The sequence below is a fragment of the Lithobates pipiens genome, unplaced genomic scaffold (genome assembly GCF_037356315.1).
Source record: "Lithobates pipiens isolate NorthernLeopardFrog02 unplaced genomic scaffold, aLitPip1_a1.2 Scaffold_19, whole genome shotgun sequence".
NCBI classification, from domain to species: Eukaryota; Metazoa; Chordata; class Amphibia; order Anura; family Ranidae; genus Lithobates; species Lithobates pipiens.
This window is the reverse complement of record NW_027507764.1, coordinates 434,326,733-434,354,594: the sequence shown is the minus strand read 5'-3', so window position 1 is coordinate 434,354,594 and position 27,862 is coordinate 434,326,733. Positions and strand designations below refer to the sequence as shown.

General features: G+C 45.8%; 1 protein-coding gene across 2 annotated transcripts in view; it reads left to right on the top strand.

The window, feature by feature from the left end:
• The first annotated feature begins 2,580 nt into the window (after positions 1-2,580).
• Positions 2,581-27,862, top strand: part of LOC143997165 (ras-related protein Rab-10-like) — a 74,528-nt gene continuing 49,246 nt past the window's right edge. The window contains exons 1-2 of one of the 2 annotated variants that reach the window (XM_077492625.1): positions 2,581-2,948; positions 25,350-25,410. In XM_077492625.1, coding sequence (XP_077348751.1) covers positions 2,822-2,948; positions 25,350-25,410 — 188 coding nt within the window. In that variant the 5' untranslated portion in view covers positions 2,581-2,821. The remainder of the gene's footprint in view (positions 2,949-25,349; positions 25,411-27,862) is intronic. The other variant, XM_077492624.1, reaches the window with a different exon arrangement.

Below are 27,862 nucleotides of genomic sequence, written 5' to 3'. Positions count from 1 at the left end.
AGCACTACTCTGTGTGTGTGGCTCTACAATGGTGTGCAGCTGGTCCTTTCAGTGTCAGGGATATGCACATAATGCAAACAATATATCTTATGCTAGGTCTAATTTAATCTGGTCACTATATCGGGAACGACGGCATGATGTCAGCGCTTAAGACCTTACGTGCTGATGTCACGCCGCCATTCCCGGTTGTCGTGCGGCGGTCATCTTAGTAAGTCCGGCCTAAGTGGCTTATCATTTGTTTCCACATGGATTTTTATAACTTAATTTGTAATAATAAATACTACCCCAGTGTGTCCAGTCCAGCGAGTCACATATTTGTGCTATGACCCAGATCTTTCATATCACAGCCCCTCCCCACCCGAACATTGCAGTTTATCCTTTTCACCACATTGCCCCCTTATTTACGTTGCAGAATTACCCTCTTTACATCACAGCACCCCCCTTTAAAATACAGCTCTCCCTTTTCCATCACAGCACCCCCTTTATAATATAGACCCCCTTCACATTACAGTACTCCCTTTACAATACAGCCCCCCTTTATATCTTGTATACCAAAGTCCATACCCCCTGAACCCCTGACTGGGCTCCCACAGGGGATGTAGTAGTTCACATCCTTAGCAGCATTCTGTTCCTTGAGTGGGGAGACCTGGTGCCATATATCCGGCTGTCTTACTAACCATGGCACTCTAGAGAGGTGGCTCCTTCCCTTTTTATGTTTGCACAAGCAGAGGGTGGTACTTTCACAGATAGACACTTTTTTTGGCAAATAACTGCAGAAAAACAGTTAATGCCAATGGGTGCACATACTTTTTCTTGCCATTTTACCTTGTACTGAGTGTAAAGTACACATGATAGGATAAACCTGCTGAAGCTATAGGTTTGGTAGTATGTCTGACAAATAAAAAGCCCACAGATAATAGGACTGGTCTACTTATACAAACATCAGCAAAATAAGAATGAAGTGCTAATGGGTATTGTGAGCTCCGAGTAATCATGAAAATATCAGCATCTCAGAGCTAAACTTCCCATTTAAAAAAAGATTTTCATTCATCTGTAGCATGCAATACTGTAACAAAATGCCTTTTTCAAAGCTGCTACGAGCAGTCGGATGCTAATGCTTTTACCATACTATGATGAGTTTTTCATGATTCATGGTGTTTAAAATATACAAGAATGCTGTTTTCAATTGGAAATTTCTCATAGATTGAATGCATCATCAAGACGATTGTTCATGCATGGAAGAACAACAAGCAAAATGATACGAACCATTTTTAAGCTCTACACTTAAGCAAAGCAAAACAGTTGTAATACAAACTATTAAATGTAGTTTTCAGTCTCAGTACATCTCCTATGGAAAATTCAGGCAAAATAGACAATATTATTCAACTGCACCATATACTTTACATGGACCTGAAAATTACTGTGAGGTTGAAGAGGATTGTTGGGTTTCAGGGATGAGAGCTCCGAAGCTAATTTTTTTATAGTGGTGGGGCCCCAAGTTTTACTGGACCATTGCAGTGGCCCCAAATGTATGTGTAGCACCCTCCTAGGTAGGTGCTAGAAGAGAGTATAGTTTTTGGTCTTTCTGCTTACCAGGAAGATGGTAAGGTAAAACTTAGCCCTTGTACACACGATCGGAGATTCCGACGGAATGTGTCCGATCGGAGTGTTTTTTCGGATATCCTGACTGTGTGTGGTCTGCATCGGACTGTTTCCATCTGAATATCCGTCGGACCAAATTTTCCAACTTGCTGGAAATATTTTCCAACAAAATGCTCCGATCGGACATACTCCGATCATGTGTAGAGAATTCCGATCGGACAAAGTGAAACACATGCTCAGATCAAATTCCTACATCATGGCTATTGGCTACTAGCCAGAACATAGTCCCATCGTAACGAAATTATGTCATCGCGTTCTGAAAGATCGGATTTTCCGACAACTTTGTCCGACCGTGTGTATGCAACAGTTTCGGACAAGATCCGTCGGAACAAAATCCGACGGACAAAATCCGACAGATTTGGTTGTCGGAATCTCCGACCGTGTGTACAAGGGCTTAGCCTGCCAGAACCGAGGACTCCTGTGCGCATGTGTGGGAGTGACAGCACAACTCACAGCACCGGAGCCTGCGAAACACTGGGGGAACATGTCAGCCCCTCAGCGATGACCGGGCCCTGCTGCAGGGGCTTCGTTCTAAGGTAAGTATTTCATAATGTGCTAGTTTGCAAAGCATACTATCACATTATTCCATTGTCTTGCACTTTGTTTGTTTTTTCCAATGGTTTACTACCGCTTTAAGGGCCTTACAATCTAAGGTCCCTAACTCACATTCATACTTTTTTACGTGTTTGCTGGAAATGCAGGCAAAAACACACATTTCTGCTCCTGTTTCTGCTACGCTCAGATGTGAATGCAGCCTCTGGCATGAAGAAGTTAACCAGTGCTAAACAAAGACAAACAAGAAGTCAGTGAGAAGCTGTAGCAGTGGCTTTCTATAAGTGGAGCAGAGATCAGACAGACTATTGTTATGGCTCTGTGAGACTAGTTCTACCAGAAGTGGGTGAGGCCGGAGGAGTTGTGCAATAGTCAGTGACACTCCAGCAGTGCAGGGCCCAGTGCAGGCTATTATAGGAAGGAAGCAGATCATGTAGTAGAGATCAGGGGATGTTCTGCTGGAATTGAGAGTTTGGGCATCCTGTGTTCAGCTCCACACATCAGGAAGAGCCTTGTGTAATGCGGAAGAGACTGTGTGTAAGTGTGCAGCTCACACTTCTCTATCTAGTAATCACTCCCAGTACTCAGCCAGAAGTGACAGATCAGGATGGCAGGGACATCTTACAACAAACTGGTCCTTAAACTGGTGATGACTGGGGACTCCAATGTGGGGAAGACCTGTATTATGACCAGGTACACAGAAAACATCATCCCATCCTATATCTCCACTATAGGTGAGTAGTGGTAAGGTATTTACATTGCAAGGTTTTGTAGATACAGTATGCTTCTCATGTAGCTATAGTCTGTTCCTGATTTGTTCCTGAATAGTCTTAGTTTTTGTGCCTCCATAGGATCCTGGAAATGGCCATGTAGGATTAATAATGGCAACCTACTGAAACAAAATACACCTTTTTCAGCACATTGAATGCTTGTTAAAGTGACACTAAATGATATCCCTAGAGCTGTTCCACACTGCCGTGCTATGATTTGGCCACAGTGTAAGTGCAGTGCAGTGTACCCATGGGTTATTATTACGGAAATTGGCACTAGTGCTGGGCGTTAATTGTGGAAACTGGTACCAATACTGGGGGATATTATTGCAGAAACTGGTGCCAATGCTGGGGATTAACATTGCAGAAATTGGCACTAGTGCATTATTTATTGTAGACATTAGCACCAATGATAGGGTTTGTAATTGCAGAAACTGGTACCGATGCTGGGGGTTATTATTGCAGAAACTTGGAGCAACACTGGGGGTTATTATTGCAGAAACTTGGAGCAACACTGGGGGTTATTATTGCAGAAACTGGTGCTAATGCTGGGGGTTATCGTTGTGGAAATTAGCACTAGTGCTGGGCTTTATTTATTGTGGAAATTAGTTCCAATGATTGGGGTTGTAATTTTGGAAACTGGCACCAATGCAGGGGAGGGGAGGATTTGCTGATACTGACACCAGTGCACAGAGTTATTATTGAATCCACTGACATCAACACTGGGGTTACTATTACTGCAACAATGGAGCGAGGAGCTCGTGGATTTTAGGCAGATACAGCAAACAGTTTTTTCCTATTTTTTTTACATAAATAAATAAAAAATGATAATTTTAAGCACACCTGTTGTTTGTCTCAACCCACTAACTGCTATATCTTCAGAACAGCTTGTTCTGTTGAAAAACAACAGATTACTGGTCAAATCAGCAGGTGAAAATAAAGGAAATCAGTCCTAAAAAAGAAGACAAATGTAGCCACCACATCTAAGAATTGGTAAGCTGCAATATAATAAATGTTTGTTTTTGGTTCTAATACAGCTTGAATTCTAGCATCAAGCCTACTTTTCACATATGGCTCAGTGTCCCAATGCGCATTAAAATCAGCATAAAAAAATAATTTAACCACCTCCCGCCCGCCCTATAGCCGAATGACGGCCTTAGAGCAGGCGGGTTCCTTCGCCTGGCCGTCCCTGGACGGCCTTGTGTTTACTTCCGCAATGCGCGCCGCCGGGGGCGCGCATCGCGGGAGTATTGTATTCGCCGTGTCTCCCGGAGACAGGCAAATACAGATCGCCGTGAACGGCCAATCAAAGCGGCCGTTCACAGCGCGATCGCAGCTGCCAATGGGAGATGATCTCATATGTAAACATATGACATCATCTCCCATTGCCGTGTCTCTCCCTCCTCACACAGAGACAGCGTGTGAGGAGGGAGAGCGATCTGTGTGTCAGCCCCAGTGCCATGTGTCAGCCCCAGTGCCATGTGTCAGCCCCAGTGCCAGTGCCATCTGTCAGCCCAGTGCCATCTGTCAGCCCCAGTGCCATCTGTCAGCCTCAGTGCCAGTGTCATCTGTCAGCCCAGTGCCATCTGTCAGCCCAGTGCCATCTGCCAGTAGTGCCAGTGCCGCCAGTGCCACATGCCAGCGCCAGTGCCTGCCGTCAGCCCCAGTGCCGCCAGCCCCAGTGCCGCCAGTGCCGCCAGCACCAGTGCCACCTGCCAGTGCCACCTGCCAGCCCCAGTGCCATCCATCAGCCCCAGTGCTGTCAGTGCCGTCAGCCCCAGTGCCGCCAGTGCCGTCAGCCCCAGTGCCACCTGCCAGCGCCAGTGCCACCTGCTAGCACCAGTGCCACCTGCCAGCGCCAGTGCCACCTGCCAGCGCCAGTGCCATCCGTCAGCCCCAGTGCCGTCAGCCCCAGCGCCGTCAGTGCCGCCAGTGCCAGTGCCACCTGCCAGCGCCAGTGCCACCTGCAGCGCCAGTGCCACCTGCCAGCGCCACTGCCACCCGTCAGCCCCAGTGCCGCCAGTGCCAGTGCCTCCAGTACCACCTGCCAGTGCCACCTGCCAGTGCCACCTGCCACCACCAGTGCCGCCAGTGCCAGTGCCGCCAGTGCCACCTGCCAGTGCCACCTGCCAGTGCCACCTGCCAGCACCAGTGCCACCTGCCAGCGCCAGTGCCATCCGTCAGCCCCAGTGCCGTCAGCCCCAGTGCCGCCAGCCCCATTGCTGCCAGTGCCACATGCCAGTGCCACCTGCCAGTGCCACCTGCCAGTGCCAGTGCCACCTGCCAGCGCCAGTGCCACCTGCCAGCGCCAGTGCCATCCGTCAGCCCCAGTGCCGTCAGCCCCAGTGCCGCCAGTGCCAGTGCCACCTGCCAGCACCACCTGCCAGCGCCAGTGCCATCTGTCAGCCGCAGTGCCATCTGCCAGCCCCATTTGCCAGAGCAATTAGCCAGAGCAAATAGCCAGCACCATCTGCCAGTGCCAGCCCCAGTGCCATCTGTCAGCGACATCTGCCAGCCCCATCTGCCAGCCCCATCTGTCAGCCCCATCTGTCAGCCCCATCTGTCAGCCCCATCTATCAGCCCCATCTGCCTCCAGTGCCATCTGCCTCCAGTGCCATCTGTCAGTGCCACGTGTCGTCAGTGCCACGTGTTGTCAGTGCCACGTGGGGTCACTTTGTGGGCATTTCCATTGTCCTGGTGCTCCAGGGCCTTCAAAACTGTAATAGGTGGTTGAGAAATAAGATGTGTAATTTATGCTCCTAGAACGCCTGATGGTGCTATTTCAAAATTGGGCCTCTGTATGTGGCCAGGCTGTGTAAAAGTCTCACACATTTGGTATCGTAATACTCAGAAGGAGTAGCAGAACGTATTTTGGGGTGTCATTTGTGGTATACACATGCCATGTGAGAGAAATAACCTATTACATTGAAAATTTTGTGAGAAAAAAAAAAATCTTCATTTTGCAAAGAATTGTGGGAAAAAGATGTCAACATCATAAACCTCAACATGCATCTTAGTAAATACTTTGGCATGTCTACTTTCAAAAAAGGGGTCATTTGGGGGGTATTTGTACTTTCCTGACTTGTTCGGGTCGCAAGAAATGAGTAAATCAGGTGTGATCAATTTTGTGCGATTCGCACCACAGCTTGTAGACTCTCTAACTTTCACAAAGACCAAATAATATCCACTAATTTGGGTTATTTTTACCAAAGATATGTAGCAGTATAAATTGTGGCCAAAATTTATGAAGAAAAATTTATAATTTGCATAATTCTGTGACAGAAACAAAGAAATATGCGTTTTTTTTCAAAATTTTCGGTCTTTTTTCATTTATAGCACAAAAAATAAAAACCCCAGAGGTGATCAAATACCACCAAAAGAAAGTTCTATTTGTGGGAAAAAAAGGACACAAAATTAATTTGGGTATAGTGTTGCATGACTGAGTAATTGTCATTCAAAGTGTGAGAGCACCAAAAGCTGAAAATTGGTCTGGTCAGGAAGAGTGTTTAAGTGCCCAGTAAGCAAGTGGTTAAGTGATTGTAAAGCCTTTTTTAAATAAATAAACATGTTATACTTACCTACTGTTAGTTTTCCACCACACATGGTCCAAACCTAAATCCAATTGACATTTGAAAACTGCTGTTCCCAGATGCTCTCCATACAATCTGACAGAGGTTGAGCTATTTTGCAAAGAATGTGAACTTGTCAAACCTTGTAATTGTAAGCTGCTATGCTAATACAGTGAAGCTGCCCGCATTTCCCACACTTTTTAAAAAAAATTGGCGTGGTTTTCCCCCCACCCCCCAAATACATACCAGACTCTTATCCGACCATGCAGCCTGGCAGGACAGGAAAGGGAGGGGACAAGAAAGTGCCCCCCTCCTGAACCATACTAGGCCACTTGCCCTCAACATGTTGGGGACAAGGGTTTCTTCCGAACAACCCTGTCCGGAGGTTGTTGGGGTCTGCGAGTGGGGGGCTTATTGGAATCTGGAAGCCCCCTTTAATAATGGGCCCCCAGATCCTGCCCCCACCTATGTGAATGGGTATTGGATACATTGTACCCCAACCCATTCATCAAAAAAGTGTCAAAAAGTGAAAACCACAAGAGACAGTTTTTGACAATTCCTTTATTAAACAAAGAAAAAAAAAGTGTCCCGCAATGTACATCCATCTTCAATTACGCCACCCGATGGACCCTAAAAATAGAGAAAAATTAAAAAAGCTTGATGGGAGGCCTCCCAGTGACTGCTGTCTCTTGGCTTTGACAGCTGTTTTATAGGCAAGGGCGGTGCTACCCGGTGACGTAACCAAGTGACTCCGCCCCTTCTGACGTCATGTGCTGTCAGAGGGGGCGGGGTCAGCGGGTGGCCTCGCCCTTGCCTATATAACAGCTGTCAAACCTAAAAGACAGCAGTCGCTGGGAGGCCTCCCATGGAGGCAGAGTTTTTTTGTTGTTTTTTTTTTCTATTTTTTGTTGGGTGGCGTGATTGACAGTAGATGTACATTAAAGGATACTTTTTTTTTTCCTGTCTTAATAAAGGATTTGTCTAAAACTGTCTCTTGTGATTTTTACTTTTTGACACTTTTTTGGTGAATAGGCAGGCGTACAATGTGCCCAATACTCATTCCCATGGGGGGTCGGGAATTGCAGATAAGCCCCCAGACCCCGACAGCCACCAGCCAGGGTTGTCGGGAAGAGGCCCTTGTCCCCGTCAACATGGGGATAAGGTGCTTTGGAGTGCGCCTCAAAGCACCCTCCCCATGTTGTGGGCATGTGGCCAGGTATGGTTCAAGAGGGAGCGTGTTTGCTTGCCCCCCCCCCCCCCATCCTGACCTTTTTCATTGATTTTTCATCTACAGTATACTGCTGGAAGCTGGAAATAATTTACAGCCGCAAACAAGTTTAAATGAATTTTTTTTCCTTTAGAAATGTCATTATTGCTGTTGTATGTTCTACACATTGCACATATGCGCCAATTTACAGGCAGACTAAAGGAATCCCACAGGCATGATATTTAATGGAATATTTAATTTTTATTGTTATTGTTTCACTTTAAGTATCATTAAAATCACTGCTCCTGAAAAAAGATTGTTTTAAAAACTTTTTTTTTCTTTGATACATGCCCCCAAGGGCAGTCCCCGGGCCCCCATACACTTTTTATGACAATAACTTTGCATATAAGCCTTTAAAATTAGCACTTTTGATTTTTCATGTTCGTGTCCCATAGACTTTATTAGAGTTTGCATGTTTGCTAGAACTTTTTGCCTGTTCGAGGTGTTCTGGTGTGAACCAAACCGGGGGGGTATTCGGACCATCCCTAATCAAAAAGGTACAGTTGTACTGTAACCTCTGCACTTTCTGCACATACTGTATGTACAGCAACTACAGACCTATAGCCATGCCTATTTTATAATTATGGGATGTGTCTGGTCTAAAATTATAATTAGATTCTAGGCTGACCATTTACATGGTCAGCCTAGAAGAAAACTGTGCTAACAAGTGTAACAATGTTGTCATCAGGACCTAAACTGAGAGGAATTTTTCATTGGTGACACCAGGGGTCAATATACTAATGATTATCGCATCTGATATTTGTGCTTTTTCAGTCAATTCAGTAAATAAAAACCACACACACACATTTGTTATTTACAGGATTATATAGGCCAGTGATGGCGAACCTTGGCACCCCAGATGTTTTTGAACTACATTTCCCATGATGCTCAACTACACTGCAGAGTGGATGAGCATCATGGGAAATGTAGTTCCAAAACATCTGGAGTGGCAAGGTTCGCCATCACTGATATAGGCCATTGATATTTTAGGCATGTACAAAAATACGAGTGGCACTCTGCACTGACCAATAAGTTAAAAGTATACATACAATGTATCAGTGCAGTAAAGTTGCAACCTTAGCTCAGTAATGTAAATTAATTGTAACATTGCACTAGAGAGTGATCATTCTCTGAATTAAAGCACACTAAGGCTGGGATCACACTTGTGCAGATTGAGAACGCTCCCAAAATCACGCGTATTCCTGACCCACAGGAAAAACTTGCCATTCTCTTGCAGATGCGCGGGAGTGCCACTAAAGCCACGTACACACGTAGCCGTCTGTCCGACGTACTTAGTCTGGCGGACTTTCCGCCAGACTGTCCGTCGGACTTTCCGAACGGGCTACTTGCCCACACACAGCACTTTTTCAGCGGACTAATACGGCGTACTAAGTCCGCCGTACTTTTGAAATGAACGGACTCGCCCACACACGCGGAGGAAAGTCCGCTCATTTCGAGCACGTCTTCAGGTAGGCGGGGCCCGCGAAGGAGACGTCGCTGGCCCCGCCGCCTGGTATGTACTTAAAGGGGAACCCCCAACGCCGAAAAAAAAATCGGCGTGGGGTCCCCCCCAAGTCCACAACAGACCCTTGTCCAAGCACGCTACCCGGCCGGCCAGGAAAGGAGGGGCGAACAAGCGCCCCCCCTCCTGAGCCGTACCAGGCCACGTGCCCTCAACATGGGGGTGCCTTGGGGAAGGGGGGGCCGCGCGGCCCCCCCACCCCAAAGCACCTTGTCCCCATGTTGATGAGGACAAGGGCCTCTTCCTGACAACCCTGGCCGTTGGTTGTCGGGGTCTGCGGGCGGGGGGCTTATCGTAATCCGGGAGCCCCCTTTAATAAGGGGGCCCCCGGATACCAGCCCCCCACCCTATGTGAATGAGTATGGGGTACAATGTACCCCTACCCATTCACCTGTCAAATAAAGTACAAAAAAAACACAACACACAAGATAAAATAATTTATTGCACAGCTCCGGGGTCTTCCGTCTTCGGGGGTCTTCTCGCCGGACTCCTCCGCTATCTTCTTGTAGCTCTTTTACTAGCGGAGGAGCCCGGCATTCTTCTTCGTCACCGCGGCCTCTTCTTCCAACTTCGGGGGTCTTGTCCCCCTCTTCGGTTCTTCTGCCGGGCCACCGCGCCTTCTTCTAGCTCTTTTACAGGCAGTGGCCCGGTCTTCTGTCGCCGCCGCCGCCTTCCGTTCTTCTGTTCTTGTCTTCTTCTTCTTCTTCAGATGTTGCCTCGCCGAGTCCTCCGCTCACAGTGACAGGGAGCGGGCACGCGGCGACTTATATAGGGACAAGGGGCGGGGTCTTCGGTGGATGTCACATGGGTGGATGTCACATGGTGACCCGCCCCCTTACGATGTCACAGTCCCGGAGGATGCTGGGACTGTCACCATGTGACATCAACCCATGTGACATCCACCCATGTGACATCCACATCTTGTGTGTTGTGTTTTTTTTTGTACTTTATTTGACAGGTGAATGGGTAGGGGTACATTGTACCCCATACTCATTCACATAGGGTGGGGGGCTGGTATCCGGGGGCCCCCTTATTAAAGGGGGCTCCCGGATTCCGATAAGCCCCCCGCCCGCAGACCTCGACAACCAACGGCCAGGGTTGTCGGGAAGAGGCCCACCCCGCCCGGAGAAAAGTCCACTCATTTCAAAAGAACGGCGGACTGGCATACACACGGCCGGAATGTCCGCCGAAATGCGAGTCCGGCGGGAAGATTGGAGTGCAAAACTTCTTTCTAAGTCCGCCGTACTTTCGGGTCAAAAATATGCCGGAGCCTACACACGGGGGGATTGTCTGGCGGACTTGAGTTTGCCGGACTTTTCCACCCGCTTGTTTGATCGTGTGTACGCGGGATAATTCTCACACTGCAGCAAACGTGCCGCATTTTCGCGTCCTGGTGTGGTGTGATTTAAAACAAAGAGAAAGATATTTCTTTCCCTGCATTTCTGCAGATAGGGCAGCCATTTTAAATTAAGTGTGAACCTAACCTAAGGCCTAATGAACATTGCTGCTCCTAAACGTGAATTTAGGAGCTTTTAACATTTTTTTGCCAATGCCCCTAAACTCAACTCAATAAAAGCCTATGCGTTCATGTACACATAGGCTTTTATCAGAGTTTAGGAGCAGCAGACTTTAGGGGCAGTTAAATGTCCTTATCTTGAATGCAAAAGGAGAGGAACCTTTTTTTGCCAAAAAATGCAAAAAAATGCGGAAAAAAAGGCATGTAAATGCACCTAATTGCTAACTGGATTTAGCGCTTGGGCATTTATTCATGTCAATTGCAAGTACTCTGGCCAATGAAATAAATAAATTCCAAGCACTAAGCATAGAAAAAACATGGCAAAAACGCGGTACTGTTTTTTGCCGCGTCTAGCATTTTTCTGCTGCCAAGAGAGTTACGTTAAGGGGTGGCCGGTGGACATGTCGATTTATGTTTTTAGTTTCACAATATTTCTGTTTGCCTTCATTCACAGTACAATCTCCTGACAGCTGTTCTATTTCTGACCTACTCTATCCAGAGCTAAAAAGGTCTACACTTTAAAGGGGTTGTAAAGGTAATTTTTTTATTTTCTACATAGTTTCCTTTAAGCTAGTGCATTGTTGGTTCACTTTCCTTTTCCTTTGATTTCCCTTCTAAATGTTTTTTTTCTTTGTCTGAATATCTCACTTCCTGTTTCTCCTCAGTAAACTTCTCACCATCATCCGAGCTGGTGGTTAGTCAGCCAGAACAGCTTACTGAGCAGCTTACTGGGGAGGAACAGGAAGTGAGAAATTCAGACAAAGAAAACAAAGAAAAAAAAAATTTAGAAGGGAAATCGAAGGAAAAGATAAGTGAACCAACAATGCACTAGCTTCAAGGAACCTATGTAGAAAATAAAAAATTTACCTTTACAACCCCTTTAAATAAAGGCAGTAAAACAGGTTATTATTATAAATATGTAGAGAATGTGATAACCTGAGCATCATTGCATTTCTCCATGTGTCATATAGGTGTAAATGTAGTAATGCAAATAAACTTTACAAAGTAAAACATACCAGAGTGAGAACTTCCCTGTTGAAGCTGAAGTTCAGTAAAATTCCAAACTGTCCTGGACAGAGGCGGCTCTAGACTTTCTGAGGCCTTAGGCAAAACTTAGACATGAGGCCCCACTCACGCCCATAATGGGAAAAATATTATAAAAATGATAAAAATTAACTGTATGAATGCATATATTAACTTAATTCCTATGAACTATGAATTCACCGTTTCTATAAATTTCTCTAGCCAATTATTCTTTAATCAAATATCATTAAACATAGGGTGGGTGGGTATATATGTTACACGCACACAGATATAGATCAAATTGTGCAGCTGCCTACTCATTATCCTTTGTGCTGTCTCATAAATGTGAAATTAATTTGTCAACAAAGTATAAAACAAAAAAAAAAGTAATTTTACAACATATTCTAAAACATAACCTGTTTAATGCAACAAGTCCAATCCAGCTAAGGAGCAGTCCCAGCTGAGGGATATAGTCATAGTCCAACCCAGCTGATAGACATAGTCCGACCCATCCAATCCAGCTAAGGGACAGTCCCAGATAAGAGACAGCCCAGCTAAGAGACAGTCCAATCCAGCTAAAGGACAGTCACCGACCTCACATCCATGATACAAGAGATGGTCAGAGACTGTGTACGGGCAATAATACAGGAGATGGTCAGAGACTGTGTGTGGACAATGATACAGGAGATGGTCAGAGACTGTGTGTGGACAATGATACAGGAGATGGTCAGAGTCTATGCAGACAATTATACAGGAGACGGTCAGAGACTGTGCAGACAATGATACAGGCAAGGGTCAGAGACTGTGGACAATGATACAGGAGATGGTTTTATTATGGTAATGACAAGCAAACTCTTACCTGGCTAACATGGTATCAAACGTTGGAGCCACTGACAGGGTGCTGACAGACAATCATGCAGGAGATGGTCATAGACTGCGGAAAATTATACAGGAGATGGTCAGAGACTGTGTGTGGACAATGAATCAGGAGATGGTCAGAGACTGTGTGTGGACAATGAATCAGGAGATGGTCAGAGACTGTGTGTGGACAATGAATAAGGAGATGGCCAGAGACTGTGTGTGGACAATGATACAGGAGACGGTCAGAGACTGTGTGTGGACAATGATACAGGAGACGGTCAGAGACTGTGTGTGGACAAGGATACAGGAGACGGTCAGAGACTGTGTGTGGACAAGGATACAGGAGACGGTCAGAGACTTGCAGAGACAATGATACAGGAGACGGTTTTATTATGGTAATAACAAGCAAACTCTTACCTGGCTAACACGGTATGAAAAGTTGGAGCCACTGACAGGGTGCTGACAGACAATCATGCCACAAAGATGCAGGAGATGGTCAGATACTGTGCGCAGATAATGATACAGGAAATGGTCAGAGACTGTGGGCGGACAATGATACAGGAGCCACTGTGCCATCAAAAGCAGCCACCGTGCCAGTAATCGCAGCCACTGTGTCATCAAACACAGCCACTGTGTCATCAAACGCAGCCACTGTGCCCTCAAACGCAGCCACTGTGCCAAAACGCAGCCACTGTGCCCATCAATTGCAGCCACTGTGCCCATCAAACTCAGCCACTGTGCCCATCAAACTCAGCCACTGTGCCCATCAAATGCAGCCACTGCGCCATCAAACGCAGCCACTGTGCCATCAAACGCAACCACTGTGCCATCAAACGCAGCCACTGTGCCCTCAAACGCAGCCACTGTGCCCTCAAACGCAGCGACTGTGCCCTCAAACGCAGCCACTGTGCTCATCAATTGCAGCCACTGTGCCCATCAAATGCAGCCACTGCGCCATCAAACACAGCCACTGTGCCATCAAACGCATCCACTGTGCCATCAAACGCAGCCACTGTGCCCATCAAACGCAGCCACTGCGACATCAAACGCAGCCACCGTGCCAACAAAAGCAGCCACCGTGCCATCAAACACAGCCACTGTGCCCATCAATTGCAGCCACTGTGCCATCAAACTCAGCCACTGTGCCCATCAAATGCAGCCACTGCACCATCAATTGCAACCACCATGCCATCAAACTCAGCCACTGTGCCCATCAAATGCAGCCACTGCGCCATCAAATGCAGCCACTGTGCCATCAAATGCAGCCACTGTGCCCTCAAACGCAGCCACTGTGCCCTCAAACGCAGCCACTGTGCCCTCAAACGCAGCCACTGTGCCCATCAATTGCAGCCACTGCGCCATCAAACACAGCCACTGTGCCATCAAACGCAGCCACTGTGCCCATCAAACGCAGCCACTGTGCCCATCAAACGCAGCCACTGCGACATCAAACGCAGCCACCGTGCCAACAAAAGCAGCCACCGTGCCATCAAACACAGCCACTGTGCCCATCAATTGCAGCCACTGTGCCATCAAACTCAGCCACTGTGCCCATCAAATGCAGCCACCGTGCCCATCAAATGCAGCCACTGCGCCATCAATTGCAGCCACCGTGCCATCAAACTCAGCCACTGTGCCCATCAAATGCAGTCACTGCGCCATCAAACGTAGCCACTGTGCCCATCAAACGCAGCCACTGTGCCATCAAATGCAGCCACTGTGCCATCAAACGCAGCCACTGTGCCATCAAACACAGCCACCGTGCCCATCAAATGCAGCCACTGTGCCCATCAATTGCAGCCACCGTGCCCATCAATTGCAGCCACCGTGCCATCAAACTCAGCCACTGTGCCCATCAATTGCAGCCACCGTGCCATCAAACTCAGCCACTGTGCCCATCAATTGCAGCCACCGTGCCATCAAACTCAGCCACTGTACCCATCAAATGCAGTCATTGCGCCATCAAACGCAGCCACTGTGCCATCAAACGCCGCCACTGTGCCATCAAACGCAGCCACTGTGCCCATCAATTGCAGCCACTGTGCCATCAAACACAGCCACCGTGCCCATCAAATGCAGCCACCGTGTCATCAAACTCAGCCACTGTGCCCATCAAATGCAGCCACTGTGCCATCAATTGCAGCCACCGTGCCATCAAACTCAGCCACTGTGCCCATCAAATGCAGTCACTGCGCCATCAAATGCAGCCACTGTGCCAGCAAACGCAGCCACTGTGCCCATCAAACGCAGCCACTGTGCCATCAAACGCAGCCACTGTGCCCATCAAACTCAGCCACTGTGCCATCAAACGCAGCCACTGTGCCATCAAACACAGCCACCGTGCCCATCAAATGCAGCCACTGTGCCATCAAACGCAGCCACTGTGCTCAATAATTGCAGCCACTGTGCCATTAAACCCAGCCACTGTGCCATCAATTGCAGCCACCATGCCATCAAACACAGCCACTGTAAAGCATCCTCAGTAAAGCAGATGAAAAGTTATTTTTAGAATGTGTGAAAATAAAACTGTCTTGTCAATGCAGAGTTAATATGGCCTTTGGACTCTTAGATTTGGTGGGGGTGCATTGTTGTTAGGTTTTTCATATATATATATATATATATATATATATATATATATATATATATATATATATATATATATATATATATGAAAAACCTATATATAAACTGTACCTGATGATCCTGCTCCTCGCCTTGGTGACAAATTGGTAAAGGCAGCAGGACTCAGTTGGAGAAGCAACACATGATGTTCTAGCTCTGCCCTGCAGTGCAATCTGGGAGTTGTAGTCTCTGCAGAGCACAGGCACCAGACGGCCATGTTAAAGTCTATGTGCCTGTGCTCTGTGGGAGAACTACAATTCCCGGCATGCAATGGGGCCGCCGTTAGGGGAAGGAAGGGCTAGGACTCGGAGGACAGCGCTGCTGCTATTGGACACACAGGCAGCCTAAGCCATGCATATTAGACAGTCGGACATACTCTTATCACCCCCCTCATCCACCGCCGCGGAGCTCACTCTGTCTGCAGCTGTGTGCAGCGCGCCCGCCGCTCGCTCACCCCGCCGTTTGAGAGACACTCCACACAGCAGCAGACAGTGCAGCACAACACCTCAGAGACAAATTAGGCAATCGCTCGATGGCGAGGCCCTTCCTGTGGGCGAGGCCTAAGGCAATCGCCTAATTTGCCTAATTAAAGAGCCGCCTCTGGTCCTGGAGACATGGTATTTCCACTTCAGCTGATCTGAGTGGAATTGGTGACACACTCCTTCATCTTCACTTATCTTAACCTCGGTGACTTTAACAGACAAATGCAGTTTACTAAAATAAAACCCCAATGTGACTCCCATGTCCTACTCCCATGTCCTACTCCCATGTCATTCTAATTAAATTTTATATATATATATATATATATATATATATATATATATATATATATCAGATATATATATATCAGACTTCAAACCGTGCTATAGTGGCTTATTCTGCCTCTGGCAGGGCTTACATCCTATAGGAACCGCAGGTTATGCAGTGCAATATATAGAATTATGAATGGATAGATAGATAGATAGATAGATAGATAGATAGATAGATAGATAGATAGATAGATAGATAGATAGATAGATAGATAGATATGCATTTGTAGGCTGCAAACCAATGGTGGTCAACTTTCTTGATATGGGGGGCCTCAAGTACAGCCCCCAACTTCACCAAAGGGCTGCACATAAAAATGGTCAGAGATTGTGGACATAATACAGGAGATGGTCAGAGACTGCTGACAGGATACAAGAAATGATCAGAGACTGCGGACATGCTGCAAGACACTTTCAAAGACTGTATACATACTATTGGGGTTGTTGGGGACTGGGGACATGCTTTAGGAGAAAGTCTTTGACTGGAGACATATCACATAAGAATACTAGAAACCACTGCTATAGGGCAATAGGGAAACACATTAGTGTCACAGATTAGTGTCTGTGAGGGCCCTGAGGGCTGCACAAAAAAGTGCCAAAGGGCCCATAAGCGGTCCTCAAGCTACAGTTTTGGCACCAAGGCTGTTGACATTTGCAAATGTAGCACCCTGATGTTTAGGCAGGGCTTCTAGTAAATTTATCTGCCAGGTGTAGTCGCCTTGACCAATTGATAGGGGATCAATTGATTCCACCCTAATTCTGGCATTGCTGCACTTCTCTCTTTTGTCACTAGATGGTCGGGTATCTGGGGACATTAGATAAGACAAGGGCATTGCAAGGACAGATTAGCAATAGATGGGGTATCTCAGCCAATGGCCAGGGATCTTCTTCGGTCCCTTAGCCTGCTGAGAGAGCCTATTTATTTAGGTGAGGTCAGGTGATCGGGGTTCTGGACAGCTGTTTGGGTGGACGTGTGTTGTGCTGCCCCAGGCTGCTAGGCCAGAGCCTGAAGCCTATCCTGGGGGACGTCTGGCTGCTAGGCTGTCTAAGGGCTTATCCAGAAGAAGAGAGCAGCATAGGGTTGGGATTGCGGCTTGTAGTCCAACCAGGAGTGATGGTTCTGCCGGTCAGAGAACCTGTCATGGTCAGAGGTAGAGGGGAAACTGTCGCCACTAAAAGACCATCCACCTTATTACCAGTGATCACTGTTAGTAGCTGAAGTAAGTACCAGAGCAGTATTCTCACCAACCGGGGACAGTGAAGAATTGGGAAACTTCAGCTGATTCGAGTCAGAGACCCAGCCAGTGGAGGTGATGCTTGCAGAGCAGCCTTGTTTGTCAAGTCAGGGACCGAGCAGGCCAGTGGGGTGACGCTTGAGGAGTATTTTGAATGCCAAGCTAGGGACCCAGCTGGGAAGCGGGGGTGACGCTTAAGGAAGATACTGAGAGAGAGAAGGAAGCACTTGGGAGATCCAGTGGCAGTGGATCAGAAAGTCTAGTAAGAGAGACTGGGAGCTCAGTTGAGTGAAGATCTACAATAGGAGATTGTGGAGGAAGTAAAGAGTTCATTGTTACCTTTGTTAGAAACTGTTCAAGATCATTGCCATAGGAGGCAGCGTGTCTACACATGCAGATGTGGTGTCCGGCTGAATGCCTTTCCCTGCATGTCCACCTATAGAAGTCTCAGAGTCTGCTAATTAACATTGCAACTACTAAAGGGTGTCCTGGCCCTAATTCCTCTCTCCCACAGTTTTGTTCAAAAGACAATAAATCATTCAAGAAGTGTCTGGTGCCCATGAATCTACCTTGCATTACACCCACCATGCCTCGTAACCCACTCTACACAGAAGGATGTCAGCTGTACCTAGCTCTGGAGGTCACCATTAGGCTTCTGGATGCCTGGGACCTGTCTAAACAAACATGGCACCTGCTCTTAAGATATGCATTAAGAGACATATCAAAACACCTTCTAAAAAACATCTGATGCATGGGAACAGGTCCACTGGGGGCAGAGTGTCTGCAGTACAACACGCTCCATATAATTTAGCAATATATTATAAGACCAAATGTTTGTGGAAACCTATAACACCTTGTTGGACATCCCATTTCAAAACTATGGGCATTAAAATGGATTTGCCCTCCCACTCCTTGTGGCTCTATCAGCGCCTTCTTAGTCTTGAGGAAATTTGTACCCATTCAACCAAAAAAGCAACGGTAAGGTCAGGTAGTGCTGTTGGAAGAAAAGGCCTGGCGTGCAATTAGCATTCCAGTTCAACGCAAAGGTGTTCAAGGGGTTAAGGTCATGCCTCTGTGCAGGTCACTCAAGTTCCTTAACACTGATCTTATCAATAGCGATGACCTCGGGCGTGTTTAAACCATGATTCAAATCCACATGTGTTATATACTATACTGGGTCAATCATCTGCAGCCGGGTATTCTCTGACTTACAGCCAGGGCAGGACTTACCATTGGGCTTGACTGGGCTCAAGCCCATGGGCCCCACCCAATAGGGGGCCCCGCCAAGATACATAGCCGAGTGTACCCGGCTCGGCTCCGCTCACAGTTATGCCCAGTCCCGCCCTATGATGGACATAACACAGGGACTGGGCATGACTGTGAGCCAAGCCGACTACTATCGGCTCCGCTCGGGACTGCTAGAGGGCCCGAGAGCCGCTGAGATGCACAGGACTCTGTATCTCGGCAGGGCCATTTTTAAACTTCAAGACTGCAATGACAAGCCTGCAAATGACACTGACAACGCTGCAGATGGACACTGATAAGGCTGCATTGATGGGCATTTAAATGTAAGTTTTTTCATTAAACTTCCCTCCTAAAAGTTTTATCCTTAAAATTCCTTCCTAAACTTGGGGTGCGTGTTATATGCCAGCACGTGTTATACGCCGATAAATATGGTAATGTATAGAAGGTAGGGCCCGAAAGTGACTCAAGCCCAGGGGCCCCCACCACCCTAAGTCCTGCCCTGCTTACAGCCATACATATACTGTACATTAGGGAGTGTATACATGTGGCTGCAGGCAGGGTGGAGAGTGCCCTGGCTGACAATGATTGGCCTAATATAGGTGACAGCTTCCTGGCAGACTCACACACACAAATTCAGATCCTGGTTCATAAATACCTGAGTTCATTATTGTTCATCAAACTTCAAAACTTGTCAAAAGTTGACAAGTTCAAACATGACTTTTTGGACCTAGATTTGTGCACCTAAACGCAATCATTTGGAGGGGCTTCCACATACTTTTACCTGTAGGGTCCCAGTTTTGGCTGCCATGGGCCCACTACATGAATTCTGTTTACCATAAGCTGCAGTCTTTGTTTTTTGACTGCTAAAGATGTGTATTCAGTTTTATTTTTATGTTAAACATAATCCCAGGGAAAGGTGTGCTTTCAGTATCTGAGTTGGGTTTTGGGGGCAAACATGACCCATTCCACCTGGAAAACGTACACAATGTGTCCCGCCTTTGATGTCTGATATGGTAAGGATAAACATGTTGCAGCCAAGACTTCCTTAAAGTTGATCTAAAGCAACAAGGCGTAGTCCAATGAGTTGCTCCAATGCAAAGCCAAAAATGCAACAGATTCTGTAGAATATCCTATTGTAAGGATGAATACAGAGACTAGACAAGTGTGTTTCATTTTGTTTAGTTTCGTTTCTTTATGAATCAAAATTTGGACAGAACTTTTGTTATTCAGAGATTTGGATGTATCTGAATCTTTGCATGTCAATAGTAACGCATTTCAAAAAAAATAAATGAATAAACTGGTAATAAATAATACTAATTAACCACCTCCCGCCCGCCCTATAGCCGAATGATGGCCCTAGAGCAGGCGGGTTCCTTCGACTGGTTGTCCCTGGACGTCCTTGTGTTTACTTCTGCAATGCGCGCCGCCGGGGGCGCGCATCGCGGAAGTTTTGTATTCGCCGTGTCTCCCGGAGACAGGCAAACATAGATCGCCGTGAACGGCCAATCAAAGCGGCCGTTCACAGCGCGATCGCAGCTGCCAATGGGAGATGATCTCAAATGTAAACATATGAGATCATCTCCCATTGCCGTGTCTCTCCCTCCTCACACAGAGACAGCGTGTGAGGAGAGAGAGGATCTGTGAGTCAGCCCCAGTGCCAACTGTCAGCCCCAGTGCCATCTGTCAGCCCCAGTGCCATCTGTCAGCCCCAGTGCCAGTGCCATCTGTCAGCCCAGTGCCATCTGCCAGTAGTGCCAGTGCCGCCAGTGCCACCTGCCAGCGCCAGTGCCACCTGCCAGCGCCAGTGCCACCTGCCAGTGCCAGTGCCAGTGCCAGCGCCAGTGCCACCTGCCAGCGCCATCCGTCAGCCTCAGTGCCGTCAGCCCCCGTGCCGTCAGCCCCAGTGCCACCAGTGCCAGTGCTGCCAGTGCCACCTGCCAGCACCAGTGCCACCTGCCAGTGCCATCCGTCAGCCCCAGTGCCGTCAGCCCCAGTGCCGCCAGTGCCGCCAGTGCCAGTGCCGCCAGTGACACCTGCCAGTGCCAGTGCCACCTGCCAGCACCAGTGCCACCTGCCAGCGCCAGTGCCATCCATCAGCCCCAGTGCCGTCAGCCCCAGTGCCGCCAGTGCCAGTGCCAATGCCACCTGCCAGTGCCAGTGCCAGCGCCAGTGCCATCCGTCAGCCCCAGTGCCGTCAGCCCCAGTGCCATCAGCGCCAGTGCCGCCAGTGCCAGTGCCACCTGCCAGTGTCACCTGCCAGTGCCACCTGCCAGCGCCAGTGCCACTTGCCAGTGCCAGTGCCACCTGCCAGCGCCAGTGCCATCTGCCAGCCGCAGTGCCATCTGCAAGCCCCATTTGCCAGAGCAATTAGCCAGAGCAAATAGCCAGCACCATCTGCCAGTGCCAGTGCCATCTGCCAGTGCCAGCTCCAGTGCCATCTGTCAGCGACATCTGCCAGCGACATCTGCCAGCGACATCTGTCAGCCCCATCTGTCAGCCCCATCTGTCAGCCCCATCTGCCTCCAGTGCCATCTGCCTCCAGTGCCATTTGTCAGTGCCACGTGCTGTCAGTGCCACGTGTTGTCAGTGCCACGTGGGGTCACTTTGTGGGCATTTCCATTGTCCTGGTGCTCCAGGGCCTTCAAAACTGTAATAGGTGGTTGAGAAATAAGATGTGTAATTTATGCTCCTAGAACGCCTGATGGTGCTATTTCAATATTGGGCCTCTGTATGTGGCCAGGCTGTGTAAAAGTCTCACACATTTGGTATCGTTATACTCAGGAGGAGTAGTAGAACATATTTTGGGGTGTCATTTTTGCTATGTACATGCTATGTGTTGGAAATATCTTATAAATGGACAACTTTGCGTAAAAAAATGCGTTTTCATTTTTTTTCCACATTTTCCCAAAACTTCTGGAAAAAAAATGAACCATTCAAACGACTCAATATGCCTCATAGATTATACGTTGGGGTGTTAGCTTTCCAAAAGGGGGTCACTTTGTGGGCATTTCCATTGTCCTGGTGCTCCAGGGCCTTCAAAAATGTAATAGGTGGTTGAGAAATGAAATGTGTAATTTATGCTCCTAGAACGCCTGATGGTGCTATTTCAATATTGGGCCTCTGTATGTGGCCAGGCTGTGTAAAAGTCTCACACATTTGGTATCGTAATACTCAGAAGGAGTAGCAGAACGTATTTTGGGGTGTCATTTGTGGTATACACATGCCATGTGAGAGAAATAACCTATTACATTGAAAATTTTGTGAGAAAAAAAAAAAATCTTCATTTTGCAAAGAATTGTGGGAAAAAGATAACAACATCAAAAACCTCACCATGCATCTTAGTAAATACCTTGGAATGTCTACTTTCAAAAAAGGGGTCATTTGGGGGGTATTTGTACTTTCCTGACTTGTTCGGGTCGCAAGAAATGAGATAGGCCGCCAGTACATCAGGTGTGATCAATTTTTTATGATTCGCACCACAGCTTGTAGACTCTCTAACTTTCACAAAGACCAAATAATATCCACTAATTTGGGTTATTTTTACCAAAGATATGTAGCAGTATAAATTGTGGCCAAAATTTATGAAAAAAAATTATAATTTGCATAATTCTGTCACAGAAACAAAGAAATATGCGTTTTTTTCAAAATTTTCGGTCTTTTTTCATTTATAGCGCAAAAAATAAAAACCCCAGAGGTGATCAAATACCACCAAAAGAAAGCTCTATTTGTGGGAAAAAAAGGACACAAAATTATTTTGGGTATAGTGTTGCATGACTGAGTAATTGTCATTCAAAGTGTGAGAGCACCAAAAGCTGAAAATTGGTCTGGTCAGGAAGGGTGTTTAAGTGCCCAGTAAGCAAGTGGTTAAAGTAATAACTGCTAATAAATTATAACAAAAACAACAAATTCATCCATATTCATTCTTTTGATTCATTTGTGGCTTTGGAGGGTTTTGTAAGTTCAATAAAAATGTGTCACGCTCTGTATTGTTATGACTGGCAAAAGTCAAAGTGGAAATGCAAAATCACACTGTTAACATAAAGAATGAATCTGAATCTTACAAAGTAACTTAACTCCAAAAATAAAAATTGTTCCAGAACAGCGAATATACAAATCAAATAAAAAAAAAAGAATCATTCTAACATAAGGAATATAACAAAATAAAATGATTGACTTAACGAATGAACCCAAAACAAAACAAAACAATTTTTTCCATCATCCACATCTCTAACAGAGACCACATGAGGCAAACACACAGATGCAATATTTTCATACAGGAATGCAGGCTGATAATATAGCCTTCTACTGCTCTACTCACAGGTACTGAATATTTAACTCCTTTCTGCTGGATCATGTTTCCTTTTCAGTAGTGCAAATCTTCTATAGGGATGAATAGGAGTTTTAATCAACCCTGTCACTTTACCCACTCAGTCTATTTAAGTAACCTTGTACGTTAAGAAGAACAGTGCCCTTATCTTAAAAGTTACAATAAAGACTCCTTTATAAATGTTTAGTAACGGCAATCTACAAACAGCTTTTTTGTTCATTTTTTTTCTTCCCCATTCTTCTCATGATGGCCGTTTTCACTAAGGGCAGATTAATCCATATCACTTCACGTCCTGGAACTCTGAGTCTGCTTCCAGGAACATGTGATAATGCATGTCATCTGAGGAGAAGGCACTGGTATTGTAGCCCTCCCATGAATCATCAGCGAGGCCCTGGTTTATCACCAGTCCCTCACTCAATGAGGAAATGGAAAAGCAGAAACTGTATGTAAAAACAAAAAATATTTATTTAAAGAGTAACTCCACTTTTGTTGAGAAAAAAAACATAGAGTGAACATGTATTGGAGTGATTTTATAACTATCAAGCTGCTGCTCCTGCATGGCTCTAATGAGGAAATTGGCAAGACCTGCATCTCTTTAGGCATGATTTCCCTTTGGGTGATATCAACAAAATTACATTTTTTTTGCAAGGGATGCCGAAAAACTGACTTGTATCTTAGTGTAGACTTCTGGGTAAATTAGTAAGCCATTCACAAAAGCAGAAAATTACATTTATGAGGGGCGTTCTATACACCATCTGTATATAGAAAGCCTCCAGGTAGCTTAATTGCATTGCAATTTACAGAAAATTATAAAGCTGCATATTGAATTATTGAAAAGGAAAGGTAATTTTTAATAACATTCAATTACAATATGACTTGTGTTACAAATGTATATGCTATATACTATATATATATATTAGAAGACCAGTATGGTGGCCTGAATTTATGGGAGGGGCCCAAAGGGTATTTAAGCTGATCACTCGCCCTTGCTCTGTCGGTTCCAGTGCGCGATACTACACGTCACTAGGCTGGCTCTTCTGCGTTGTGTTCAGTAGCAGCAGCCCGCAACCAATGGCAAATGCCTACCCATGTCCGAAATCCTCTCATATTCCCCCTTTGGGCTCTTGCACAACCTAGTCATGCAGGCGGCCACCTATCTGGCTTTCTATGACTTCCTATGACCTAGCGAGTTCACCTCTGGCAATACCAGTAGTCAGATACTGTACAGACACCTCCCCACTTACTTCCCAAACCATTATGTACTTCCTCTTACGGTCTCCTGGTGCCCAGTTATGATCCTTGACCGTTTGCTCTCTCACCTACCCAGCCAGTCAACCTCCAGCCCCTTACTGCCTTCTCAGTCAACCCCCGAGTGGCATTAATTTTATTAAATGTGTTAGGGTCCTTCTGCTCAACTTAAGCCTGTACTCTGGACATTCCTTTCCGGATCAGCACAGCCTCAGTCACATCCCAGCGCAGAGTACCAGACCATGTGATCAAGAACCTAGGCAAATGGAAGTCCTCCTACTTCATCAGATATATTCCAAACCCTCAAGTGGAGATGGCTCTAGCCTTCTCTAAGCTTGCTCAATGAGGTTAGAGCCAATAAGATATACCTCCCTACCTGCTTATTTTTTGGCACCTTTTCTTGACTTACCTACCAGACGACCAAAAGCCACACCTCAGGTCTATTTATGTTGTAAGTCTTGTCGCGTGTTTGTGATCCACATCTGTGTCAGTTTTAGGGCCATGACATTATATATATATATATATATATATATATATATATATATATATATATATATATATATATATATGTATAGGCTACTTTCACACGGTGGGTGTAAGCGATAAAGTGCCGCTATTTTTAGCGGCACTATTTGGCAGCAGATTTGGCAGCACTGCCCCATTGATTTCAATGAGCAGGGGGCGCTTTTTCTACACTGCTTCTACAGCTCTGCAAAGATCCTTTTTTTTTTACAGTCCTGCAAGTGCACCGCTTCAGTGTGAAAGCACTTAGGCTTTCACACTGGAGAGACAGGAGAGGCTCTTTACAGGCGCTATGCAGGCGTTATGCAGGCACTATGCAGGAGCTATCTTTAGCGCTGTAGTGCCTGTAAAGCACCTCAGTGGGAAAGTAGCCTGAATGTAAGATGATTTAATTTCATTCAATAAAAGTGTTACCAAACGGTTTCCTGGGGAATGTTTACTTTTGTGTGCTCAATGTGTTAAAATATTAGGTGGATAATGGAAAGTAGAAAGATCTGCTATGTTGATTGCTAACTGTTGGTTCCCTTCATATCAATGAGGCTAGATATTGAGATAAAACAGCAAATAAAAATGCTTCATGTCATTTTTATATTTTTTTTTAGGAATTGATTTCAAGACTAAAACAATCAATATTGATGACACACCATTAAAACTTCAGATCTGGTAAGATTATGCTTTATATCTGAATGTTATTTAATCTCTGCATATAAATACGTAATAACTTTATACTTATTGTTACATTCACTACTGGTTGTCACTCTTTGGTGAGTGTGTTGGAAGCATCGTTTTTGTCATACTGTATACACACAAGCAACATTTAGTCCAAAAGTCATTTTAAGGGTATTACTATTACTAACTGATGTTCAGAGTTAAAGAAACTCTGTCCCTTTAAGAAAACAACACACTAACGCCAGGTATAAATTATCCATGGTAGCTTTCAGTACAGTACAGTACCTTGTGCTTGACTCAAATTTCGAGCCTTTCTGATAGCCTATTCTTTGGTACCTCCTAAGGTTTCATACATGCCAGGAGTTTAGCCTGTTGTATGAGATTCAAGGATTTTGGTGCAGGTGGAAGGCCCAGGTGCATCATCCAGTTTTGCTGCCGGCAGCCTGTAAAACTTTATAAAGCTGCTGTAACTGGACAGAGAAGGATGGTGCACCGAGCTGTAAATTTGTGCATACCACATCTAGGCACAAATGCTCAGAGCACACATGCACAGAGCAAAGTGGGCACAAACATCTACAACATCCAGCTGCAGCATAGAGTTTTACAGGCTGCCAGCAGTGGGCCTGAACAGGGCTCCCATGCCTTCTGCCCACACCAAAACACAGGAATCTCATGCATCGGGGCTGAGCACCCAGTAATGCAGCTTGCCTGCCAATTTCTGTCTCCAGCATATTCCTATTGGTCAGTGATGGGTCAGCAGGACAGTGGGGGTGGGTGAGGCCAGCTAAGCTCTGACACTACCTGTAAATTTTTGGAGTAGAGAATACTGCTGGAGGTACGTTCAGGCACCTCCGACTAGACTTTTGGTCTTTTAAAGTCCAACTCCAAGGCAAAAAGAAAATGTTCCCATGCAGTGGGGCTGTGCCCACATTGCATGGGTTAACTGCGATTGGAGAATAGAGACATACTTGCCTAATCCTCTCCTCACAAGATCAGTTTCTGTGGCTCCCGAGTCGCGACACCCCCCAGTAGTCTTGCGATATTATGCGGTTAACTGTTGTGGACATCATCGTGCCCATAGACATGCTCTGGATGTAAGGATGTCAGAAACAGTCCACCACTGGATCATGGGGGAGTGCAGTTTGCCAGTGGAGCAGAGGATCAGGTGAGTATAAGCTTTCTGCTCTACCCTGGACAAAACGAGCAGTTAACCTGTGTGGTGCAGACACAGCCACACTGCATAGGTAAACTTATTTTTCCCTGGAGTTGGGTTTTAAAGCAGCCTTTCTCATCCTTTTTACCAAGGCGAATCCCTTGAAATCATTTTCAGGTCTCAGGGAACTTATATTATATCTTAAATTATATCTCAGTCACAAAATCAGTTAGGTATAGATATAAGAATAAATAAAGGAATAAAAATGTGAGTAACTTAAACTATTTGACACCCAAAAGATGATAATTTCTATAATACCCCTTCTCTATATAACCATACAGTATATTTTCAGTAATTATCATGGAGTTATACAAATTTAGGTTAAATATAGGTGGTAAAAATGGTGTCCTTTTATATTGGTGGTCCATGTAAACGTTCCCGCATACAGTGGTGGTCAGTGAAAAAGTTTCCACAATAGTCATCAGTAGAAGAAGCACCCTTTTACATTGGTGCTTGAAAGAAGGAATCCCTGATTGATTTTCACTGATCCTACACCACTGGGACCAACCAGCAGGAGATCAATCCACCATTGCCCAGGGAACCCCTAGCATCCTTCTGGAGGTATCCCAAAAGTCCATGAAAATCTGGTTGAGAATGGCTGTCCAGTTAAAATTCTGTACACGCTAATGTATACTTCCCATTACCAGTCACAGGGATATTTACTTTTCAATGTACATACAAATAATTTTCCAAAAAACTGAACAGATCATTTTTTTAACATATTGTTTTAAGCAGTTTACCTAGCCGCCCTAACCAGCTTTCCGGTAAGCAGTGAATTGTGGAATTATTGTGTTCCTGATAGGTAGGAAAATCACAATGATCTTCTTTCTTTATTTTTACGCTGAGCATGTGACTTTACTTCTCATTTTATCACATGATCTGCAGTTAATGTTGCCATTATTTCAGTTCAAGAAAAACATTCCTGTTATACTGTACATATAAAACCATTAACTAAAATCTCATATACCTTAAAGCTTTAAAATAAAGTGATTTGAAAAGTCATGTCAATATTTTTTAGTTTCATTCTTTTGTCATTGTTTTATCAAGTGAACAAACAGCATTTCAAGTTGCGTAATACAGTGCCTTGCGAAAGTATTCGGCCCCCTTGAACTTTTCAACCTTTTGCCACATTTCAGGCTTCAAACATAAAGATATAAATTTTTAATTTTTTGTGAAGAATCACCAACAAGTGGGACACAATTGTGAAGTGGAACGAAATCTATCGGATTTTTG